Below are 5,258 nucleotides of genomic sequence, written 5' to 3'. Positions count from 1 at the left end.
TGTTGTTTGGGGTACTTCGCTTTTGTGTTTGCCCCCCAGCCACAAGTACCAGTCCATGCTTAGCCCTGTGGAAGGGGCTGTTGGTCCGCCTGTGCCTACTTCAGTTTGAGAATATGATGCTGTGCAGGGTTTTGGCTGGCTGGCAGGAGGTCAGACGGATTTTCTTCCTTGGGTCTCTGTTCCACAGCAAGGTCAGCCTGCGGTATGGCTGGTTTTCCAAACCCAAGAACCTGTGTTGGCAGCAAGCAGAGGGGGCTTAAGTGATTTTGGGTTGTAGAGGGTTGTTCTTGGTTTTTGTTTTTAAAGATCGTTATAGAAAAAATTGGGCTTGAGCAGATGCTTGAAAATGAATCACTTTCTCATCTGGCTGGAGATTAGGCTGTTCTCTGGCCTCCCAAGAACACAGTGTCTGCCTGTGATACAGCCGTGTGGCTGCCAGCACTTAAAAATAAAAGGGAATTGGGGAAGCAGCTGCTCACATCTGGAGAGAGAGGACTTGTGCTAGCAAAGCTGGATTTGTGTCATTTATTCGTTAGGACCTGTTTTTTATGTTAACATAAGACAGACTATTATATGGCTCAGTATTTTCCCCTAACCTTGCTACGAAGCCTTTGAGAAAGAACTCTTAATGGAGACAGTTTTCTATGGTGACTACTCCCTTGAAACAAGGGGATGCGATGCCTGGGGATGATCTGATTTTACTTGCTGCAGTGCAGCTGGCCAGCAACAGATAAACCCTGGCTTGAGCCTGTCAGCCCAAGCTCTGAAGGGATTTCCAAGGTTTGACACTGTGGGTTTTGGCTCATTTGTAACCTGAAAGAGGGCTCCAGAGAGACATAATCATCGGGCTCGCTGCAGTTGTGGAAAAGAGCTTGCACCGTAATTATCTGATCCTCCCTTTTTTGTGCTTTTTTTCTTTCTAAGTTTGTTTGCATGGGAACCAGTTTCTCTTTCTCTGCCACCCAGAGGAGATGGCACACACTGGAGTTTGCTGGTTTGCTGTAATGGTATTTTTAGCTTCAAAGTTAGGAGCTGCCATTTTCCCCTTCTGTTTTGGGAGGAACGTTTAAACAGAGCTGTGTGATTCAGATCTTTTTATTCGGCACACTTTGCTACGTGACTTTCTTGCAAAGCAGGGTAGAGAACACGCGCGAGTTTTGGGGAGGCTGGTTTGTTGCGGTAAGGAAGGAGTGCCTGTGCTCTCGCTGTGTTCATGTACGGGATCTTTGTGCTGTCCAGGCTACCAGATGGGTCTTTCCTGGCATCTCATCCAAGTGTGCGGCAACTAGTGCGTGGCAATTATCTTGGGTTTCCCTGCTTAAGCACCACAAGTGAAAACATGGAGATGTCCACTACTCCTAAGTGGCAGGAAAGGAGAATAATCCAACCTCTTGCATGCAGGAAACAATGTCGCAGCAAAGCACCGAGAGATGAGCTGAGGGCCGGGGTTGCATGTTGCTTAGCCAGTGCCATTCTGTGAGGCTTGGGCGAGATGGATGCTCTTACCGCTTCTGACTTGGTGCATCTTCTGTATTACAGGTATTTTCAGTGCCCTCCCAAGTTTGGCCTCTTTGCTCCCATCCACAAGGTGATCCGGATTGGGTTCCCATCAACCAGCCCCGCCAAGGCAAAGAAGAGCAAACGAATGGCCATGGGAGTGTCTGCCTTAACCCACAGCCCCAGTAGCTCCTCCATCAGCTCCGTCAGCTCGGTGGCATCGTCTGTTGGGGGCAGGCCCAGCCGCAGCGGGCTGGTAAGTGGCTCTTTCCAGAGACTGTGCAGCCTCACTCCACTACTACTGTGACCCGGCTTGACAGAGTGGAAGGGTTGGGGTTTTGTTTCAGCAGCTGCACTGGGGCAGCTGCTCCTTCACCATCAATGAGATGAGGGGAGTGGAGTGTGGGATACTGTTACCCACCTTACAGATAGGTCTCCCTCCATGGACACGAGAGGCGTAACAGACACTGAGCAATTGTGACCGTTAAAGAGCCCAAAGTGCTATTTGCGATGGGGTGAATCTCAGCTCCACTGTCAAGAGCAGGTTTTGTACAGGATCCCTGCAAAAATTGCCATTGCTTCTTGTCCTTCATGGTTGTGTAGCAGTGTGCTGCTGTGTTGAACGTATGCAAAAGCTCCTGCAATGACTGCGTCTTACTGTGGAGGGGTGACACTGTCCTGGATCACATGCCTTGTGCTTTGGCAGGTACTCAAGAAGGCGGACACCAGGGCAGGCAGCAATATTATTAAAAGCTCTAACTCTGCCATAGCGTGTGCTGCATAGCACCTGCAGTCATGTTGGCTGGGGACGAGGGTGCAGCATCCATTACTGGGAGTGGATCCAACTAGCCCATACCAGTCTCCAGTTGAGATCAGTCCTCCCAGCTGAGCTCGCTGTTTGGGACTGCACTGGTGCAGGTCATCAATAAAATATATTTAAGAAGGCAGATGATACAATACATGATAATCTTTCCTGACCCAATTCCCACCCCACATCCTGTCCTTTGGGAAATGGTCCTTTCAGTGCAGTGTAGCAGAGCTATTGAGCTTGTAAGCAGTGTCCAGATGTTTTGCAGAGTTGTTAACCCTGCCTGTAGGGCCCGGAGAGTCCAGAGCTGGAACTGCAGCTCTGTGCAGCCTAATAAATGATCAGTAGGTGAGCTGCATTCCAGATTTAACAGGGGACTTTGAGCTACTCTAGATTAGGAAGGACACAGCTTTACCCCCGTCTCTTTTGAACGCTCTTCCCCAGCTCACAGAGACTTCTTCTCGATATGCCCGAAAAATCTCTGGCACCACAGCTCTCCAGGAGGCACTAAAGGAGAAGCAGCAGCACATTGAACAGCTACTGGCAGAGCGTGACCTGGAGCGGGCTGAGGTTGCCAAAGCCACCAGCCACATCTGTGAGGTGGAGAAAGAGATTGCCATCATGAAGGCCCAGCACGAGCAGGTAGGAGATGATGTGGCTTTATCGCTAGCACGCAAATATCTGGCATCCTCTGAAAGTTTTGGATCATGATAACATTACCTGTGTATAGCTTCCTAATGTGAAACCTGGGCTCTGAATTTCTGCCTTTCATGTGGAGACAGCTTCCTGCATGGTGGGTTAAGCTGAGGCTCTTTCTCCACTCCTGCCAGTGGAGCATGTGCTCTCTCTGCCTCAAGCCAGGAGCAGAAAAAGGGCAGTAGATAGTTTGTGTCTGGTGGATCAATACATTCAAATGCTGAAATGCAAGTGGAGGGCAAACTTGTTCCCCTTAGCCACCCAACCTGGCCTTGGCCGTGACTGCATTGCAGTGGTTTTTTGATGCTATCGGACACTGCTGAGAACGTCAGCTCAGTTCATATGTCACTGCTTTCCTGCCAGAGGGGAGGTTTTTATCACATTAATAAAGCAGAGAGATCTGTAAGGAAAACAGACTGATCATACTAGCTTTTTTGCACAAGCATCGTTACAAATGATGTTTTATGCATTTGAATGCTTAAAAGGAGGAGTTGTGTTTGTGCTGTTCATCAACATGTGGCTCTTCAATGACTGCTGTTGCCCTAAATTCCTTGCTTATGTTTATAAACCCCAGTCAGCTACTAGGGAGCATTGATGGCACTGTGTATCATTGTGTGGTGGGCCACACCTGCCTGTCAGAACTGCAGAAGAAATTGGCCAATCAAGTACGAACTGACATCTTCCTTGTGTATAGTATTTTCCAGTAATTACCAGTAACAAATGAATTAACGCAAGTCTGAAATGACTTCTTGCTTCATGACCAGGGCTGAATTGCATCTGGTAACCTCAGACCAGATTTTCAAAGCTGTTCAGGCTTCGGGTGCTTAACTCTTCATGAGAGCTGGGCTCTCCAAAGGGCTCAAGTCAGAGAGGCACTGAAGCGTGGATCAAATTTACAAGCTGCTGGAAATTGAGCAGGTTTTTTCTTTTTGATACCTACATACTGGCCTTTTTTGAAAATCTATCTTCTTACCATAGCAGCCTCTGAGACAGATCATCAAAACCTTCTGTTCCCTTGTTCTGATCCTTTTTTAAACAACTCTATACTTCAAACATTGTTAACTTATGTGGCTCGGGCTCTTTTTTGCTGCAGTACGTCACGGAGGCAGAAGGAAACCTCCAGCGAGCACGAGCCCTGGTGGATGGGATGCAGAAGGAGAAGATTGAGCTGTTGAACCAGCTGGAAGAGGAGAAGAGGTAAAGCAGGAGTGGATGGGTGTGGGGGAGATGAGGCTCTTACCCAAGAACATCATTCATTGGACCTAAGGAGAAGAAAGTGACTGGGAAAGTCATCTTTGGATGTCTTCCAGTGCTTCAAATATGCTGTGTTCCCCTCTCCTGGCCACTGTGGTCTGCCTGCATGTAGGGAAGGGGTGTGCTGCTTCAGGTAACGGGAAGATTAGAACAATTTTGCTGCAGTTGCACATCTGATGTGACTCTTGTCGAGGGTTGGGTATCCAGTACAGTGACTGCCCCCATTTGCTAATCGCAACTGAACAGTGAAGTATTTCCAATTAGTCTTGTATGTTCCTATGTCTTATGGCTCTTAGAGGAGACTTGATGCTATATCATTCGGTGGGGTTGCAGTGAGCTCATTTCCGTGATGTGAGCAGTCTCAGGTTTTTTGAATATGCTTAGCTGAACCTGCCCCCTTGTTGCAATGCAACTGAAAGGCAGAAGACAAACAGCCAGCCAGGACAGCTCATACTTGGGATAGGGGCAGCTCTGTTTTGCCGTCAAAAGGAGTTTCATGATTGGACCCACTTTCCTGCCAAATGCATGTAGCACTTAGGGAAAAAAAAAGAGACCATCATTTTCCATTCCTGATTAGGACTCTTAAGTGCTGGCACTCCTGTGATGACCCTGAGAAATATCTGACAGGCTGCTTGCATGTCCAAGAGTATTTGACCAGGGTACATGTTGCACTGACAATACAATGGTGGACAACAGTTGATCTACCACTGCCCGTAGAAGGCCAAATAGTCTTGGTCTCCTGCTGGGCAGTGAAGTTATTGAGGGTTTCCAGCCATCTTCCCTGTTGTTTGGTTCCCAACACAAAGCAGGGAGAAGCAGCATTATTAGCCTGAAGGAATGAAGGGCTCCAGTCAGATCAGTAACTCTGGGATTTCATACCCTGACCAAACTCAACCACGTCACTGTGTAAACTGGAATTACTTGGTAAAGGTGTGTTGTGGTTTATCCCGGCAGGCAGCTAAACACCACGCAGCCGTTTGCTCACTGTCCCCCCCAGTGGGAT

General features: G+C 48.2%; 1 protein-coding gene across 1 annotated transcript in view; it reads left to right on the top strand.

Moving 5' to 3' along the window:
- CLIP2 (CAP-Gly domain containing linker protein 2) overlaps window positions 1-5,258 on the top strand; it is a 64,309-nt gene that overhangs the window by 36,227 nt on the left and 22,824 nt on the right. The window contains exons 4-6 of the mRNA XM_009276403.1: window positions 1,540-1,753; window positions 2,750-2,947; window positions 4,095-4,198. Of these exons, the coding sequence (XP_009274678.1) occupies window positions 1,540-1,753; window positions 2,750-2,947; window positions 4,095-4,198 (516 nt within the window). The remainder of the gene's footprint in view (window positions 1-1,539; window positions 1,754-2,749; window positions 2,948-4,094; window positions 4,199-5,258) is intronic.

The sequence above is a fragment of the Aptenodytes forsteri genome, unplaced genomic scaffold, assembly GCF_000699145.1.
Source record: "Aptenodytes forsteri isolate BGI_AS27 unplaced genomic scaffold, ASM69914v1 Scaffold209, whole genome shotgun sequence".
In the NCBI taxonomy this organism is placed as follows: domain Eukaryota; kingdom Metazoa; phylum Chordata; class Aves; order Sphenisciformes; family Spheniscidae; genus Aptenodytes; species Aptenodytes forsteri.
This window is presented reverse-complemented; position numbering and strand designations above follow the sequence as displayed.